Source organism: Periplaneta americana, chromosome 2, assembly GCF_040183065.1.
Source record: "Periplaneta americana isolate PAMFEO1 chromosome 2, P.americana_PAMFEO1_priV1, whole genome shotgun sequence".
In the NCBI taxonomy this organism is placed as follows: Eukaryota; Metazoa; Arthropoda; class Insecta; order Blattodea; family Blattidae; genus Periplaneta; species Periplaneta americana.
Genome location: NC_091118.1, coordinates 8,151,297 through 8,169,730, shown reverse-complemented (window position 1 = coordinate 8,169,730; position 18,434 = coordinate 8,151,297). Strand labels below are relative to the sequence as shown.

General features: G+C 34.9%; 2 protein-coding genes and 1 non-coding gene across 3 annotated transcripts in view; all 3 read right to left on the bottom strand.

Moving 5' to 3' along the window:
• LOC138712471 (ankyrin repeat domain-containing protein 29-like) overlaps positions 1–874 on the bottom strand; it is a 37,201-nt gene extending 36,327 nt beyond the window's left edge. Inside the window, exon 1 of the mRNA XM_069844343.1 lies at positions 734–874. The gene's annotated coding sequence lies outside the window, so the exon portion shown is untranslated. The remainder of the gene's footprint in view (positions 1–733) is intronic.
• LOC138712515 (26S proteasome non-ATPase regulatory subunit 10-like) lies at positions 584–17,960 on the bottom strand. Its single transcript, XM_069844404.1, has 3 exons — positions 17,802–17,960; positions 10,343–10,625; positions 584–1,400 (listed from the first exon to the last, which is right to left on the bottom strand). Exons 2-3 carry the CDS (start codon positions 10,622–10,624, stop codon positions 768–770), a joined length of 915 nt encoding a protein of 304 aa, XP_069700505.1. The 5' UTR covers position 10,625; positions 17,802–17,960; the 3' UTR covers positions 584–767.
• On the bottom strand, positions 4,607–4,678 carry TRNAS-GGA (transfer RNA serine (anticodon GGA)). Its single transcript has one exon. It is a non-coding gene; the product is annotated as a tRNA-Ser (tRNA).
• Positions 17,961–18,434: the final 474 nt, after the last annotated feature.

Below are 18,434 nucleotides of genomic sequence, written 5' to 3'. Positions count from 1 at the left end.
ACAATGTTATAACATAACCATAACATAATTGATTACTTGAATTGCTTTTTTTCTGTACCTTCATTTTCAGTAGGTACCTATCTCACTTGCTTCCAGTTGCAACAACTCTTTGCTATCCATTTAGAGTCAAATCATTTTTCAATTCAACGCACAAATGAAAATAACATTAATTACTGAACAAAATAGTAAACCGCAAAGTAAACAGCACAGGTTGCTAGGTGAGGAGGACATGCTTCACTTGTCTTCTGACAAAATGGCAATCTGTTTCAGTGTTCTGGTAAAGTGCTACCATCTATAGCCAAACCATTAAATAATAGATTCATTTTATTGTTGATCTAGAAAGATCTTACATTGTTGTGTCTATTAAACCTTACATTAGAAAATGTTTAATTTTTTGACGTGCACCACTTGTATTCCGAGCGCCTCATATGATGCAAAACCTATACAATCTTTTAGAGCCATTTCGCAACTGCCACTGTATGATACCGCGTTCAATTTATCATAGCGACAGGATTATTATGATGTTGGTTTTCATTGTATGGAGGTTCGACTGTATTGATGTAATGAAGTTTAAATGTTCAAGTTTTAAGCTGCATTAGATAAAATATATATATTTAAATAACAAATAATTAGCGAACCATTTGAGGTTAATATACATGTATGTTACAGAGTTACTTACTTCTATTTTCGCAAAAATTATAGCTAAGAGTAGAACAAAACTAATCAATCTCACCTCACTCACGGTATGTTACAGCTGATAACTGGAATTACACAGCTGGAGTCAGGATGTCAATTATTTCTGTCTGGTTCTCACTACGAGCACAATCCGCAGGTGTCTTCCCACTATAATTTTTCATGTTTATGTCAGCACCATGATCTAATAGGAAGCGCACCACCAAAATGTGACCTTTTCGTGCTGCCATATGCAGTGGAGTGTCCCACATGTCATGATCTTGTGCGTTCACCTCAGCGCCATTAGCAAGCATCAAATAACACACTTTCACATCGCCCCCACGTGCAGCACAATGCAGCGCACTCAAACTTTTCTCTACTCCCCTCTTCTTCATGTGTGCCCGGGCTTCAAGCAGCACCTTGCACACTTCCACGTGGCCGCCTTCTGCTGCCAAATTCAAAGGACTCGCTCCATCCCTCTTTGCAGCATTCACATGGGCACCCGCATTCAGAAGAACCTGCACTGTGTCCGTGTGTCCTGCTTCTGATGCCAATTGCAGCAGAGTCTTCTTGTTACTGTCTGTCTCTTCAATGTCAATTTGAGTGTCAACCAGGAACTGCATAGCGGCAGCATTGCCATTTCTAGCAGCAGCTGTTGCTCTATCGAAGTCTTTGCCAGGAACTGATTTGAACAACTTCACAATCTGCTGGTACCTCTGCTCTGCTTCCTACGAAACAAACGAATGTTATCTGAATTATGTCTGTCAATATATTAGTGTCGGTATGGCTATCACTAATCAATGAGAACACAAAGGTGAGACAGGCTTTCTCATTTACACTCTTTGTGTTTTGTGAGGAATAGTGTACATTATGATACCAGTACATTACACAAAAATTATGACATCACATGACGATTAATCACAAGATGGAAATATCACCAATAAAAGATGCTAGAGGACCGCATTGAAAACCAGGGATTTTGGGTGGCACATTCAAAGGAAATATAATGATACTGTTAACAAATTAATAAATTTGTAAATAGCGATATCATGCTTCCAGGTTAAATTGTCCACATCAAAATGACCAGAGGAAAAATGACCAGAAACAAAAAGGTCAACAGCAAAATGTCCAAGGAAAAAAGTCCAGTAAAAAATATACATTAGCAAAACGTCCACAACAAAATGTTCAATATAAAAAAGTCAGCATTCAAAAATGGCCATAAAAACCCATAATAATTGTTTTACAGAAGCAGTAACCAGGTGAAAGACTGCAATATAAAATGTTTTATTGAGATTGCTAAGCGACGTACCAAATTTTAAATCAAGAGTGACAGAATGGCTGAAATTATAAGATCACCAAAAAGGAAAAACATTCTAGTACACAATGGCTTTTCGTATCACTTTCATTCAAAAAGCAAAAATGGTAATAAGTTATATTGGAGGTGTGTGGAAAGAAGCACCTGTGATGCGAGATGTGTGACCAATGCTGATATGGATAACATAAATGTAGATAATCCAAGTGGACATCTAATTTTATGTATGTATTTATTCACACTGCAATGGGTATATACCCAGTGGCAGTGGTAACTAATTACACTCAATAATGACAATAATAAACTTATTAATTAAAAATACAATTAATAATAATAATACTAATAATAATAATAATAATAATAATAATAATAATAATAATAATAATAATAATAACAACAACAACAAGGAATGTACTAAATTAAATGAAACGATCACTTAAAATAACATTTGAAATATTCTAATTTGTATCTTAAAACTAAGATCGAACTAAAACCCACGAGTATGATATGTTCATATCTGCACAAGTACCTTTCAACATTACACTCATTTCGCTGTCAACTCACTCACTGCACTGGAACTACGACACATTTCACTGATTCTATCCTGATTTCACTAACACTTCAAAAACATTTCACTGTTCAAATTCTTTGCACTGCCACTATAAACTATAAAGCTTCACTGACAGGAACACATTTCACTTACACAGCACACTTCACTGACACGACATACTTCTTCACTGATACAACACACTTCACTGACACAACATAATTCTTCACTGATACAACACTTCAATAACAACATATCATTTACACCTTTAAATACTGTGTATAATTACCGTCTATTAGTAAGGTCCTTAAGCCTATTTTTAAATGCATTTTTGGTTGTTGGTAAAGCCTTTAGTAAGTCTGCAGGTAAAGCATTCCAGTCCCTGATAGTACGATTGAGAAAAGAAAACTTTCCAGTGTCCGTCCTCTGCCTTCTTTCCCTCAATTTATATGAGTGGTCGTTCCTTGAAGAGTAATTTGGTGGCTGCAACCTATTTTTTATTTCTCTCCAGGCAGGCGCCCCTCTGTATGTTTTGAACAGTGCGCATAATCGAATTTACGTTCTCCTGTCCGTCCATTGTGTCCCATTTTAATGGTGAATTTTTCCGACAACACTTAAGAGCCCGTTTTTTAATCTTTTCCAGTGTCTTAATATGTTCTAATCTGTAAGGATCCCAACATGCAGCATCATATTCCATTACTGGACGTACTAGTGATTTATATGCAATCTCTTTGGATTTGTCAGAACCTTTTCTTAGTACCCTCATCACAAAGTGTAACGCTCTCCATGCCTTTCCCGCTGTGTCTGTAACATGTTCCCCCCAGCCGAGATCGCTGCTAAATGTTATTCCGAGGTATTTACATTTGTTAACTTCCGGAATGGTTTCACCCCCTAACGTATACGATGAGACTATTTTATTTCTTTTCCTTGTAAAGCTGATGGCTTTGCTCGTTAGAGAATTTATTTTCATTTTGTTGGCTATTGCCCAATCGTTTATTCTATTGAGGTCATTTATGTAAGTGGACATTTTGCTAGTAGACATTTCTGTTTGCGGATGTATTGAAATGGACATTTTAACCTCCAACTGATATCATAAACTCGGAACAGATGCATTATAGGACCCACCCTGAGTATTCCATAGTATTGATTGTATATTGTACAGGTATAGTTTCGATTATTATATCAAGTATGCCATCCTAACAAAACTAAAGCATACTACAAATATGTATCATTTAATAAAACTAACAACAATGAAATTAAGCGCATATTAGTCACCTTTATTATACAATATATTATATTTTATTCAAAATAAAGTTAAAGAAAGAAACTAAAGGTAAACTTTAAACTTAAAATATTTTACCACAAATTTAATATGGTCCACGTAAAATACTGATTTTACTCCATTTATGCTGCATTTTTAGTCCTGGGAAAATAATAGTCTTTCCAAAAACACATTTTTACTAGTATTTTCCCTGGACCAAAAAATTTAAATAAAAAATTGATGTAAAATTATCATTTTACCATGGACCTCAGTGGAGATGTTCCGTTTCATTTTCTCAGTTATCCAAGTGATTTCACAAAGCACTATGATACAGCGTTCCTGTGTCTATCATTTAATACCTTGTAATTTCCGATGACATCTCCACATGAGTGCATCTCGTTTACTTTTACATTTCTTCAAACTCATCCCGGAATTACATGCTTCGCGGAACATTTCACTCTTAAATAAACCACAATCACATAAAAAACAATAGAACATATCTGTATTCATGGATAAAGCAAGTAAAAAGGTTCTTTTTATAATTCCATAATCTCAAATTCTAGACTTACATTTTAAGCCAACAGGAAGAATTTGATCCATTTCTTCTTGTTATTTAACTATAGCATTCGAAATTGCCGCCATGATTAAAATCAAACTAATTACAACAATATTTGTTGGTTGGCAACATTAATAAATATGTAATCTTCATCTTACGATGTTTGGTGACGTATACAAGTCTGTTGATGTGACATATTAATGAATTTAAATACTATTATAGTCACAATCATGCCATGGTATGAAAGAAAAATTTCACAACCTCGAGCAGGAATCGAACCTGCGACTTCCTGTTCTCCGGTCAGGCGCTCTACCACTGAGCTATCGAGACTATAATAGTATTTAATTCATTAATATGTCACATCAACGGACGTGTATACGTCACCAAACATCGTAAGATGAAGATTACATTTGTAAAGTTTCTTTCCACCCATAAGCAGTGCTGACTAGATCAGACACTATGGACAGTACTCTATAACAGAGTCGCCAGTATGAAAGGATAATTCCAAGCCTTTGGCGTGAGACGAACTCGATAGCTCAGTGGTAGAGCGCCTGACCGGAGGACAGGAAGTCGCAGGTTCGATTCCCGCTCGAGGTTGTGAAATTTTTCTTTCATACCATGGCATGATTGTGACTATAATAGTATTTAAATTCATTAATAAAAATGATATAGATCGATAATTTAATTGATCGAAACGGTACTTCCGTTGACCTTTTTTTTTTTGTGGCTTTGCATATTCTTATATTTAGGTTGGGTCCTATAATGCATCTGTTCCATAAACTCATTATAAATTGCAGTAAATCATAATAATATACCTATGCTACACATTTTGTAAGAACAAAGTAACATACAACTTCGAAATCTCCCCACACTACACACGGGGGGGGGGGGACGTAATTAAATCATTCGAACCTTTTCTCATTCTCCGCCTCATGTCACTTACATATCCCCTCAACTAATCAACTAACCTTGTCAAATACCTCGGCCTCATGCCATTTAGCTATCCCACAATGAAACGCAATATATGATTACGTCTCGTGACGAGAATATTGTACGAAATGGAAATATAAAAATTGGAGATTTATCTTTTGAAGAGGTGGAGAAGTTCAAATATCTGGGAGCAACAGTAACAATTATAAATGACACTCGGGAGGAAATTAAACACAGAATAAATATGGGAAATGCCTGTTATTATTCGGTTGAGAAAATTTTATCATCCAGTCTGCTGTCGAAAAATCTGGAAGTCAGAATTTATAAAACAGTTATATTACCGGTTGTTCTGTATGGTTGTGAAACTTGAACTCTCACTTTGAGAGAGGAACATAGGTTAAGGGTGTTTGAGAATAAGGTGCTTAGGAAAATATTTGGGGCTAAGAGGGATGAAGTTACAGGAGAATGGAGAAAGTTACACAACACAGAACTGCACACATTGTATTCTTCACCTGACATAATTAGGAACATTAAATCCAGACGTTTGAGATGGGCAGGGCATGTAGCACTTATGGGCGAATCCAGAAATGCATATAGAGTGTTAGTTGGGAGGCCGGAGGGAAAAAGACCTTTAGGGAGGCCGAGACGTAGATGGGAAGATAATATTAAAATGGATTTGAGGGAGGTGGGATATGATGACAGAGAATGGATTAATTTTGCTCAGGATAGGGACCAATGGCGGGCTTATGTGAGGGCGGCAATGAACCTCCGGGTTCCTTAAAAGCCAGTAAGTAAGTACAATGAAACGCAAATGAGACTAAGACATATTAACAGATGTCAGTCCCGTTACATCAACAATCGTAATAAACGTTCTCGAATAGCACAGCAATCAAATAAAATTCTAAAATCCACTCAGACCAGCATAAAATTAATTACACAAACATCGAAAACCTAAAAACTCAAATCCACTGCTTTCTGAACAAACAGACTCCTATCCTATAACAGTACAAAGAATAACTAATGACACAACACAAAGTACGTCATTAACACAGACATCACATAAGAAAATAGTTTCAATGTCTGGTATTGGAATGTATAATAGATCCTAAATGTGTTCCATTATCATGGCGTGAAAAGACATAGACTAATGAAATGATTTACATACACACAAATATAGACAGTACCAGTAGTACTAAAATTACCTATGAACCTGCTCATAGTGTTGGTGCAAATAATGACATGTTAAGAGCCCTATCATTGAAAATTTAATTAAATTATTTAACTAGCTAGCTAGTGAGTACAAATTAAAATTATAAAACAAAAATGTTTCTAGCCACTACTGTAAGAGCCAGGCTCGTGTACGGTGTGGTCTTAGCCAATAATATAACATAAAATTTACAAGGACAGTTTACTAAATACAGTAAGTAACTTAATTCAAACCAATAAATAACACACAAGAGAAAAAGAGAGAGAGAGAGAGAGAGAGAGAGAGAGAGAGAGAGAGAGAAAGAGAAAACACATTTAATATAAATTGACAATCAGATAGAAGCCAGTGATATTCAATAAAAACATGAATAATTTTATAAATTTCTTTTTTAAAAGGTTCAATTTTAAAATACAAAATTTGGAAAACGGTTTGTAATTTTATTATAAAGTCTTGGGCCGAAACTAGCACCATGTTTAAGAGCTGCACTTGTATGACATTTATGCTCAATTAATGGGAAAATAGACTTTTGTCTTCGAGTACGATATTCATGTCGATTAGATTTAGGTTTTATTTGACTTCTGTGGTAGTGAGTTAGTAAACTAAATTTATAAATTTCTTCAATAGTTAATACTTTAAAATCTCTATGCATTAAATTTGTTGGGTAATACATATTTTTGGTTAGACAAATTTTTATTAATCTTCTGTGTAATACAATTAATGGATTAAGTACAGTAATAAACTTAAAAGCAAATGGAGATCGATGATAATAGGATTTGTTAACAGAAGACGTACACAAGAGATGCGCACACTTTTTAACGAAACTCATCCAAATCGGCCACTTATTTCTCTGTCAACTGCGAGTAGAATAGAAGCGAAATTCAGAGAACAATGACATGTCAGACACTGTTTCATGTTGATTTCATCAATAAAACTCCTTTCACAATGTAAGGACTTGCAAAATATATTAACAATAAAATTGTTACCATAGTAACCTCCCTCTGATTGAGGTTCTGGTTGATATGTACATCTATTATCAGTAGGGAGAGGATTTTTATGTGCTTAAAAATTTAAATATATTTATTTTTTATGTGCTAAAAAGTACGAAAATATTTGCTAAAAACAAAAAAATATTTCTTTTAAATATGACAAAAATACCTTACTTAGCTTGGAAAAAAAAAAATGTTACTAGGTACTCACCAACCACACTTGAATGCTAGTAGCACAGTCTACTATATACAGTCGCGAAGCTCAATATGTAGTAAAAATGCAAACATGGGTAGTTGCCCGCCGCTAGGATCGCTACTATCGCCCCATCATCGCAGATCTCTCTCCTAGCAGACGACAAAATATGTTACACTTTCGTTGTCGTGTTCTTTTGGAAAAATTAACACCTTTCTTCCATTATTGAAATATTAAATGCATAAAGTTAATTTATTATTTTAATGAAGTATATTAAATTCCACCATAAACTCGAAGATACCTGCAAGAAATAGGTTAATATTATTTTTGTTTGTGCAAAACGAACTGAAATTTACTATAATCGCTTCACTCATTCAAGATTATAGCGATAATTAACTATGAAACCAATAAATATTAATTTGCATTTCCCTTTACAACAATAATAATGGAAATATGAATTAATGGAGTAACTTACGTGTACCGGTACTTGTAGTGTAGGCTTACGTAGTTAACAAAGTGGGATGAGGTTAAGCAATAATAATCACACCAGAATTGGAAATAAAACGTGATCAATAAATTTTATTGTAACAGACTTTTTCTAAGACTCTAGTAAAGTAAAAAATAAAAATAACAACAAAATTAACAGCTATAATTAAAAACATATCCTTTGAAAAAAAAAAGTAGGCCTAAGCAATAATAATCCCACCAGAATTGAAAATAAAACGTGATCAATAAATTTCATTAAAACGAACTTAATTTTTCTACGTCTCTAGTAAAATATTATTATTCCAATTATTGTATTTTAGCCATTAACATTTTCATTACAACCAATAACGAATATTTCACAAGCATCAATGTGAAATACGCAAAGAGCTAGCACTCGATGGAAATACGACACAGTCCAAAGTCGACCGTGGACAGTCTATTGTTTCTAGTTGCTAACCGCTTGGAGCGCTTTATCACGAGATTTGCAAAAAATCACCTCAAGCTTCGCGACTGTATATAGTAGACTGTGCTAGTAGTTTGCCGAGAATTGCAGTGAACAACAAAGGTCATCTCCAAATTCTCCATAACAAATGCATGCCGATTATCTCTGAACAACGACTTATACTGTGAAAACGATCTTTCCACATCACAGGATGTCAGACGTGCATATTTAAAGAGAGGAATGTCACAAACACAAACACCGTCAATTTCACCTACAGGCACACCCTCCAATACTTGAGCAACTTTACACATTTTTTTATATCTACTGTTTTTCCCAAACACATTCTGGAATTTGTCCCTTAGTACTTGTACTTCTGAACCTGGTAGCGAGTCTAGTTTAATTTTCACGGCACGCACCTCGCTGTTTCAGACAACAGGTTTTTGGATGTTTCGAGTTTTTTTTTTTATGGTGTCACACAAAATGCTTAGATTTGCTAATAGGAAAGCCAAATCGTTTTTTAAACAACCATCTTTCAGTATATCTTGAAGGATATCGATTGACGAAGCCCGATAACAGGGAATCACATCAAGACATATTGCCTTACTTGATAGACATGAACGAGAGGCGAGAGATTTGTTTAAATTAAATAATGTTCATACCCGAGCTCTTATCTGTTGTGTTTCACAAACAAAGCGTGGAATGAAATCATCTTCAGCAACAATAAACATTCCTAATTATGTGTTGCAAGATCTCTCCTCCTTGTCCACGTTAATTTTTTCTCTAATAATAACACTGATATGCTGCCTAGCAGTTCTCAGAACTTGCGGCGATACTATTACAAAAATGGATCACGGATACACCACACAGCGCTTAGAAACATGAAGCAACCAAAAATTCTTAAAAAGATAACGTACTTCTGAGTGACATAATTGATTTAGTTTTAAAATGTTTAAAAGTTCTTGTAAAAAAATTATTTAAGTAAAAAAACTCAAAGATTTATGTGTTTATAATAGATTTCCTGAAAATATGTATTTACATAATTGTTTTGTGAAAATATGTGTTTTTATGTGAAATAAAATTCATGTTCGGAATTTTTAACTTTGCTAATTGTGTTTTATCACACGCAAAAATAATATTTAATTACATAGAAATCTGCTCCTTAATTATCAGGCAGTACATCTCACTTGATGATATGTGTCAGAGGAAGAACAATTGTTTGTATGCATCTGAAGTCTGACTAGTGTAATATGTAGCTAGTCAGCGATGTATGCAATGGAGGGGGAAAGGAACTGGCCACCCTACCCCATTATCTCCGGCCTAGTTGCTAGTATCACTTGTGAGACCTGTTTTCAGACAGTTGACTAAACAAGAACAACATAGTAACCATAACACTTCTGTACAAAACAAATGAATATGCTCTTTCAGATGATATTAAAAGAATATTATAGAGCAGAGTGCCATTTAAAAATGTCCTCGAAGTCACAACTCGCACAATACTCGCAAAAATATTTTGCTTCTATGAAAATATTCCTTTTTAGATGTATTTGACGTGTCTGCACTGTTTGTCCAAAATTCCCTCATTCCATTTTTAATTGAAATTATGAGTTACTTTTGAGACACCCTGTATAAACACTTCGCTTATCAAAAAACGGTCTTCATTCGTCTCCAGCTGATTACAGCTTCACCTTCAGCTGGTACGATCTGAGTTGTGTCCTTCACTACTGTAACCATGGCAACAGCTCACACTTACCACTTTCTGTTGAACCCGCTTTGCTTCCATTTTCCTGAGTTCTTCGTCCTTGTTTTGTAGCTCGTATTCTTTCATTTTCAGTTTGTTTTTCAGAATTTCAATCTCCTCTTTCAACCCCATGTCTCCTTTAAATTTTTCACATTCCAGGCTGGGTATGGATTGGGTGTCTAACCGTTCCCTCAAGATTCTGACTTCCTCCACAAGTGGTAACAACAGCGCCACCTGTTCTTCCAGAGTCTTCACCCTCACACTGAGTTCATATACAGCATGTGGTTTCGCCATTCTGTGAACATATAAACATGAATAATGGTGCGTCCACACCAAAAAGTTTTCATTTTCATTAGTACAAGTTCTTTCTGATGTACAATATGTCTTTGTTTACCCACATATAGGGAGTCAAATTCTCTGAGTCACGAAATTAGACCACTGGAATAAGTGACTATTTAGTGTGAATATGTCGGAGAAAATCATTGGTTTGGTAATAAAGTATATGGGGGCAGGTTGGATGGGTTTATCGCTTTCACAGTGATCACAGTGTCTAGAATGATGCACTAAAATTTTGGGGTTTTTTAATGATTTAAATAAGTTTTCTCTTGAGTATGGTGTGTAGCGGGATCAAAGTTTTACCTTTCTAAAGAACTGTCACACACTCCACAGAAATGAATAATCAATGTTTTTAATGATGAGACCCCCACTTTTCCTCACTTTATGATAATGCAGCTCACCCTGCCCTAAGATGTACAATAGAACATTGATTCTCAACCAGGGGACCACGGCCATCTGGGGAGTCAAAGAGCAGTTGAAAGATGAAATGAGTGAAATTTCTATTTTCTACATTTTTTTAAGATACAGACTTAATTTTTTCTATACAGCAATCTTCTATTAATAGTATTAATGTTCCCAAGAATCATTAGTACAAATTGAATACTTTCTGCGTATTGTATTGTATTTATTTACGTTCCATGGTATTCGTACATCACTTCACAGCTAGAATATGGAACATGTCAAAAAATTCTTAATAGTAGTGGAGACTGTTTTACCTTGAGCATAGTGTACCTTGAAACATTTTTTTGTTTCTGATTTTTTCTGCTACCTAGCCAACTCAAACTGAAGTAGACTGTAGAGAAAGCCACTAGGTAGCTCTGGTCATAATTCTAGTTTGATTTTTTACAAAGTGAGTTCTGTGGACAAAACAATTTTTCTGGTATGTATGTCAAATATCTGGGTACCATTATTGATCAGAATTTAAAATGGCCTCATCACATTACTTATCTTTGTAAGAGGCTTCGTAAAACAATTTATAAATTCGTTAATCTTCGATGCTACTTACCCATTAGAGTTCTACGAAATGTTTATTTGGCCATTATTCAGTCTATCATTCAATATGGTATAATTATTTGGGGTGGAAGTACAAAAATTAATCTTAGTCCGTTAAATTTACTACAAAAACGAATAATTAAAATTTGTTTGAAGAAACGTTTCGATTATCCAACTAAATTAATTTATTCTGAATTTAATGTATTTAATATTGAACAAATTTATAAGTATACGCTGTTAAAATTTTATCATAAAAATCGTAATAAGTTTGTATTACAGACACACAATTATGACACAAGACGAAATATTAATTCAACATTAGTAGAACCTAAATGTCTCACATCTGTTGGTCTAAAGCATAGCATTAATTTTGGCCCTCGGTTGTACAATGCTTTAACTAAATTACACCCAGAACTTCTAACATGTAACCCACTAACATATAACAAGAAAATTAGAAACGTGTTAATATCTTCAATTTGATTAAATAAATTTATAGCCTATGTATATGAATTAATCAACCTATATTATATTTGTATTCTATAATTTTGAAATATATATATTAGTCCTACTTTTCACGTGCGATATTATTCTTCTCTAGTGTTAATATTATATTATATAATTCCATTGCCGCTGTAATTTAAATTTTAGTTCCTATTTTATTTTACTTATTTATTTTTATTATTATTATTATTTTTATTTTAATATTATATCTGAACTGCGACCGAACACGAGCGCTGCTCATTTGGTCTCAAATTTTGTTAATACTACTGTATCTCCTTTTTATATTGCTTGTATTATTTTATTTCTATTTCTCTTGTTTCTTTTGTAATTATGTTCTTTATATTCTTTTTGTAAGTTTTAATGTGTGCGAGAAATTGTATTCCAAAATTGTACTGTTCATAATATGTATATCAATAAAACAGGAAATGTGGTACCAAAAGTAAATATTTCGTTCATTGTCATATGTTTTCTAACATGAAACCAAATTGTAACTATCAAACAAGTAGAAGATGTTCCCTACCATCTGGTGAGTAAATACGTATGTTAATTTTCATTATTCATTCTCATCTCTAGCTTTGTTTAAACATGCACCCCCTTGTACCTTGAAACACAAAATATCTTGTACCATGGAACATGTTTCAAAGTACATGATGCTATTGGATTTTGTTTTTCTTTTAAGATCATGCCACGAAGTAGATCTGAGTCAAGAGGGCCCCAATTGATCCTAATGCCTTGAAGAAAGCTGTTGGAGCAGTTATGGCTCCTCCAGAATGTAAAATCTCGATCAGAGAAGCCTGCAAATGATGGAAAACACAATTTTTAAAATTATTGTGAGTTTTTACAGCTATATTTCCACCTATATTCTATCTTCCAATGCTCCAAGGTACACTTTACATATCTCTTCATTTTATTTTTTTCATCCTTAATAGATCAATACAACAGGAAAATACTGTAGGAAGATATAAAGGAATCTTCAATTATTATCTCAAGCATTTTGTCATTTAAAAAATTTTATTTCCCAAAATTAAAAAAAAAAATAAAACGTGAAAAGTGATTCAAGGTGCAACATCTCCCTTACTATAAAGTGTTAATTATAGTCACAGTCTAGTTGAAATATATATCGAAGGATTTTACAATATCCAGACGTTTGAGATGGGCAGGGCATGTAGCACAGATGGGCGAATCCAGAAATGCATATAGAGTGTTAGTTGGGAGGCCGGAGGGAAAAAGACCTTTACGGAGGCCGAGACGTAGATGGGAAGATAATATTAAAATGGATTTGAGGGAGGTGGGATACGATGATAGACACTGGATTAATCTTACTCAGAATAGGGACCAATGGCGGGCTTATGTGAGGGCGGCAATGAACCTGCGGGTTCCTTAAAAGCCAGTAAGTAAGTAAATAAGGATTTTACAATATCACTACTAGTACAACACAAGGAATTAGTGTGTGTTATTATATGTATATAGACCTTTTTTTTATTGTTTTACTTTTCAAAATGTAGCTACTACCACAAAATATGTCACACACTTCAAAGAACTAAAAAAAAATAAAAGAAATCGTTGGCTTACAGAATATTTAACATGCGTACAATTTAACAACAGAGCCATAATTTGAATTTTGAATATATATCCTAAATGACCTCATTTTCAGTTAAAAAAAATATATACTGTATATACAGGGTGTTTCCGGGGTAGTGTTCAGGGATTATGGACACATTATATCAATTTGAGATGAGCAACCCTGATCCGGAAATGACAGAGTCGAAAGCTATAAGAAAAAACAGTTGTGTGGAAATGAAATAATTTTATTCCTCTATACACCTTATTTATGTGTATTTATCTGTACATCTTACACATACTGTATTCATCTGACGTTGTTTACGTTGTCTACTTACAGTATTCCATTCAGTGCGCTGTCTGAGGGATGGGGACAGGAAACTACATTAAAGCAATGCAGATAGCGTAATGTGTAACGGACATGGTCGGTCCTGATATGTACGTCTGTAGACAGCAGTGTATGTGTACAAGTTGCAGTGTCCAGTCGATCAGTCCTAGTGAAATGGAGGAACATGAGAGCGGAATAAGCAGACATGATTTTCGAATACAGATGAGCCAATGGGAACAGTAGACAAGCTCACAGATTATATCGGGACAAGTACCCACGTAGGAGACATCCGGCCCATACCATCTTTCCACGAGTGTTCCAAAGGTTAAGGGAAGGAGGGCATGTGGTGCCAAATTACAATTACAATTCCATTTCCACACAACTATTTTTGCTTATAACTTTGGACTCGGTCATTTCCGGACCAGGTTCCTTATCTCAAATTGATACATGAGCCCTTCCCCATCATCCCTGAAACTTAGTAACACCAGCCCGGAAACACCCTGTATTTTTTAGTGTAAAAGGTAAAAAAAGGTAAAGGTATCCCGGTAACATGCCATGAAGGCACGGGGGGCATGGAGGTAGAGCCCCATGCTTTCTATGACCTCTGCACTAGAATGAGGTGGTATGGTCGGCACCACGCTCTGACCGCCTTTTACCCCCGGGAAAGACCCGGTACTCAATTTTATAGAAGGCTGAGTGAACCTTGGGGCCGTTCTGAAAGTTTGGCAACGAGAAAAAAATCCTGTCACCACCTGGGATCGAACCCCGGACCTTTCACTCCGTAGCCAACTGCTCTACCAACTGAGTTACCTGGATAATAATTTTATTTTAACTTTAGGTAATTTCCTAGAAGCTGTCCATGTTCCAGTGGTCGTTTTTGCACTTACATTAAATTGTGTTTGTCAACAAGAAATTAAAATACAATTTTTTGTTTCTATTATCTCTCCCTTTTTTCCCCATCTTCTGTTTCCTTTCACCTTATCTCTCTGTATTTCTCTTTTATTATCCTACTTTCACTTATCTTATTACTTACTTACTGGCTTTTAAGGAACCCGGAGGTTCATTGCCGCCCTCACATAAGCCCGCCATCGGTCCCTATCCTGAGCAAGATTAATCCAGTCTCTATCATCATATCACTTATCTTATTATATTTAATTTCACTACATATTTCTATTTCAACTTACCACATATGCAGTCGCTGAGTTTCGAACTGATAACTTTTCGGTTTGTAGTCAGATGCTTTACCATTACGCTACGAAGCGGTTTGGTTGACCCAGCTGTCGTTTTTGAACTTACTTTACTGTATATTTCTGTTCTCTCATATAAATTTAGAAAGTGAAACAAAAGAGAGCCCTGATCTCATTACAAAAGAGAGCCCTAATATCATTAATCATTCAGACGAAATATGTACGTCTCAGCTATGCATTACCCGTTCAGCTCATGACACGATCTTGGCTGTGAGATTATATCTGTGCATGTAGGGAATGAGCGGACATGGATAACAAAAACCTAAACTACCTAAACCTAACCTTCGTAGGTCTATATGCAAGATGTGTAACCAGAGCATGAAGGGAACTTCTTGATTTGATCTGGAATGTGCACGCGAAAATAAATCCAGCTAAGGAATATGCATGCAACTCGGAAGACGCTAGGAATACAACACAGTAAGGTAAGTGCAAGAACAACATAAGGAACATCGATAGCTTCTAGGAAATTACTTAACTTTTAAAATATGTACTTTATAAAAAAATTAACTTTGAGGAGATTATGTTGATAAAATTGGCCAGCATATAGGGCCTAGGCCTAAATAATTTTTCTGCAAAAATCGAAAGTGGGTTTTTTCTTGAATAATAATAATAATAATAATAATAATAATAATAATAATAATAATAATAATAGGTGGAAAAATTCAAATATCTTGGAGCAACAGTAACAAATATAAATGACACTCGGGAGGAAATTAAACGCAGAATAAATATGGAAAATGCGTGTTATTAGTCGGTTGAGAAGCTTTTGTCATCCAGTCTGCTGTCAAAAAATCTGAAAGTTAGAATTTATAAAACAGTTATATTACCGATTGTTCTGTATGGTTGTGAAATTTGGACTCTCACTCTGAGAGAGGAACATAGATTAAGGGTGTTTGAGAATAAGGTGCTTAGGAAAATATTTGGGGCTAAGCGGGATGAAGTTACAGGAGAATGGAGAAAGTTACACAACGCAGAACTGCACGCATTGTATTCTTCACCTGACATAATTAGGAACATTAAATCCAGACGTTTGAGATGGGCAGGGCATGTAGCACGTATGGGCGAATCCAGAAATGCATATAGAGTGTTAGTTGGGAGACCGGAGGGAAAAAGACCTTTGGGGAGGCCGAGACGTAGATGGGAGGATAATATTAAAATGGATTTGAGGGAGGTGGGATATGATGATAGAGACTGGATTAATCTTGCACAGGATAGGGACCGATGGCGGGCTTATGTGAGGGCGGCAATGAACCTTCGGTTTCCTTAAAAGCCATTTGTAAGTAATAATAATAATAATAATAATAATAATAATAATAATAATAATAATGTAAATTTTACATTTAATAATGTTTCATTGTTTTTCTTTCCTTGTACGGAGGAGGGACCCAAAGGCTTACACTGCAGCCTGAGACTTATTGTGCTTACCACTCCTATTCTGTGAATAATTATTGGGTAGCCAAACGGCTGCACTCTTGTACAAATACAGCATACAACACCGTGAACTTGGCTCTGGTATGGATGATGACGATTAAGATAGCCTATGTGAATTAATGATGGCGAAATGAGTCCCGTGGTCCAATGCCGAAAATTACCCAGCAATTCTGCTTCCATTGGTTGAGGGGAAACCTCGGAAAAAATCCCAACCATAATTTGAACCTAGGCTCACTTGTTTCAAGGTCAGATGTGCTAACCGTTACTCCATAGCAGTAGACTTGTGTAATTATTTCCTTTAGGTCAATGTTACTTATGTCCCGCCCACTATAGAGACATAGGCCAATTTTACACATATTTAGTATAACTTGTTGCTTCTTTGACAGGTTAGGTGTGGTTAGTTTAGGTTTTTGTTATAGACTACTTTGCATATACGATTATAGCGCAACATTGGCAGTGATAAAAGTGAAATATTCATTCAGTGGGCGTTGGATACTCTACATTCACCCAAATGTCTAAACTAACCAAACCTAACCTCTCACAGATTGGTATATGCAAGGTTTATAAGTGGAATACTAAGGGAACTACCTCAGAGCTAGTAAAAAAAAAAAAAAAAAAAAAAACTTAATTCTGGAGAACGGCCACTCCACGATTTCCCAACTTTTCTTTTTACAAACGACGATTTTATGCTAGACTTTCGAAAGCTAACACAAATAAAAAAATAGTAAAAACATAATTTCGATTGCAACCTGACATAACCTATCATAATCTAAACTAACATAACCCGGCAATAACCCTATAAAATTAAGCTAACCTATACTACTCCGATAGCCACAAAGCAGTACCGGTAAACATAACATTACGATTACGCTAACGTCCGAAACTACGTAAAACTTTAAAAGAGAATAACTATAACTAGAATGTGAAGAGGATTTACATTGTTAGACTTTTTAAATATTAAATAAAATGCCAGAAGTGTAAATCACATCATTCCATGTAACTGAACGAAGCGGCTTATCGTAATATTAATTTTTACAAGATTATCTCTTATATAGCCTACATCCCGCTTACTTACTTTTAAGATATAGGAATTACAGCGACTGGAAGAAATTGTCAATGTCAATCCGTAGAGCCAGTATCGTCAGATACCGAGAACAATCACACCTTCCTAAGTACAATACAAGAGGATAGAGGACTAATAATATATATAGGCCTCTTGGCACAATATCAACTGCGCAATGCTCTTCGCCAATCGAAATATTTGAAGATGTCCGTGGGACAATCGACAAAACAGTTTTGTGGCGCCACATACGTTTTCAATATTTTCATTACTCAAAAATGGAATTCATCACATAATCAATAAAGTTCTTTCGGTTCATTTCCTTGAATGTAATTTAAAACCAATACCTACATAAAATAAATCATTTCATCTGTACTCAAAGGAAAATGTTGTTTTCCCCACGCCGAAAGATTTTTTTTTTAGCGGATTAAAATAAATAAATAAAAAAAAAATATATATATATATATATATATATATATATATATATATATATGCCTATATAAAATAAAATTTTACGGTTTAAGTATAATAAATGTAAGATATCTAACGTAGCTTATTTAAAATTCAACGGCTTAAGTGGGGCCTATATGTATTCTTCTTCCAATATTGCCTGTTCGACTTTAACCCCAGCAACACTAACGGGTGGGG

What these genes read in the sequence shown, in the direction of transcription:
- LOC138712515 (XM_069844404.1), bottom strand. Translation starts at nt 10,624, where the DNA reads ATGGCGAAACCACATGCTGTATATGAACTCAGTGTGAGGGTGAAGACT. An exon ending in AGCGGGTTCAACAGAAAGTG is followed by an intron (nt 1,401 to 10,342) that starts GTAAGTGTGAGC and finishes TTTGTTTCGTAG; the next exon opens with GAAGCAGAGCAGAGGTACCA.